Here is a 1,641-nt window from a genome sequence, read left to right on the forward strand (position 1 = left end):
ACCACTCCCTGCCCCCGAGCCCCCCGCCCCAGTGGGGCTGGCCCAAGCTTGCCCTATCCTCGGCCTCCTCTGTGCCTCGTCTCTGGGGTCTTGGTCCTAATGACGTGTCCCCCTCAGCCAGGGGCCTCCTGCATCCAGACTCAGTTCTCATGACCATTCTGCCGAGTAGGTGGGCACTGAGGCGTTGAGTTCCTTCGTCAGCCTTCAGGGACAGTGGGCAGGATGGCACGCTGCGGGGGGTCCTCTGGGGTCCTCTTCCCGATCCCCTCCTTGTTCACAGGGGATGGGAGAGGCTCAGAGAGGTCCAGAGAGGGGACGGGCCAGGCTCAGGGCGGCGTGAGGGCCTGACGGCAGAACCGAGATCGGCACAGGCCAGTGTGGCCCAGCTTCGGGGTGAGCTGGCACTCCCGTGACCACCCTCTGTCTTGTCTCCCTCCCTAGGCACTCCTGGACCTTGGTGGCTCCCCCAACTACAAGGACCGCCGGGGGCTGACCCCTCTGTTCCACACGGCTATGGTGGGGGGTGACCCCCGCTGCTGCGAGCTGCTTCTGTACAACAGGGCCCAGCTGGGCATAGCCGATGAGAACGGCTGGCAGGAGATCCACCAGGTGCTCCCCGCTTGGCCAGGAGGGGCTTGGGACCGGGTGGGGAGGGGTGCTTGGGCCCCAAGAGGGGTCAGGGATCAGGGATCCTGGTCCAAGGGGCTGGGGATCCACGGGATGGGGGTGAGAGTACATGGCCCCCAAAGAGGAAAAGATGGGGGTGTCAACACTGGATGGACTGGGGGCCTGGACGCCTTGACCTCGAAGACGGTTGGGGATAGCCTCTCAGGCCTCTGGAGGGGCCGGACCAGACACCGAGGCCTTGGAATGGCTTGCGAAGCTGACAGCCCGGGTGTCTAAGCAGCAAGGGGGAAGGGGAGGTCGAGGCAGGGCTTCCTGGCTGGGGGATGGACGACGTGGACAGACGCGGTGGTCGGAAGGGTCTGACCCGGCCTCCTCGGCTCCCCGTCCTCCCCAGGCCTGTCAGCGGGGTCACTCGCAGCATCTGGAACACCTGCTCTTCTACGGGGCTGAGCCCGGAGCCCAGAACGCCTCGGGGAACACGGCCCTGCACATCTGCGCTCTCTACAATAAGGTGCGGCTGGCCCTCCCCCTGCCTCCAGCCTCCCTGCCGCCCCGGGCCCTCCACCCCTTCCCCGCCTCCCCTGTCCACTCGTCCCCCGTCCACTCGCTCGCTTGTTCATCCATCCATCCAACAAGTCCCGATTGGGTGTCTTCTCTGTGTCAGGCCCAGAGCTGGGCACCGAGGGCCCAGGAGGGAGCCTGACGGTCAGCCGCTCCAACGGGATGTGCCGGCCGTTGCAACCCACAGTGTTCAGAGGGAGGTCACGGGACAGCCAGGTCCCGGTGGGAGCACGGGCCTGGCCCCGGGCGTGGGGCTGGCATGGTGGTGCCACCTGTGGCAGGCCAGGCGGGGGTCAGCTGAGTAGACAGAGGGGAGAAAGGGCGTCAGGTGAGGGGCTGAGGCCCGGGCGAGCCAGACAGGAGTCGGGACCATGCCCGGGAGGGAAAAGACCCCGCGGTTCTATGCCCCGTGAGTCTCCCTTCAGGCACCTGCTGGGTGCCGCCACAGGGGAC

The 1,641-nt window shown here is 67.0% G+C and overlaps 1 protein-coding gene across 1 annotated transcript; it reads left to right on the plus strand.

Annotated features, from left to right (window-relative positions):
• Nucleotides 1-441: 441 nt before the first annotated feature.
• LOC112476207 (SH3 and multiple ankyrin repeat domains protein 1-like) lies at nt 442-1,237 on the plus strand (the record flags this gene model as incomplete). The annotated part of the gene is made up of 2 exons (XM_025043734.1): nt 442-609; nt 1,022-1,237. Coding segments are annotated over 2 exons (384 nt in total), but the record flags the coding sequence as incomplete, so codon positions are not given.
• Nucleotides 1,238-1,641: the final 404 nt, after the last annotated feature.

The sequence above is a fragment of the Pteropus alecto genome, unplaced genomic scaffold (genome assembly GCF_000325575.1).
Source record: "Pteropus alecto unplaced genomic scaffold, ASM32557v1 Scaffold5902, whole genome shotgun sequence".
In the NCBI taxonomy this organism is placed as follows: Eukaryota; Metazoa; Chordata; class Mammalia; order Chiroptera; family Pteropodidae; genus Pteropus; species Pteropus alecto.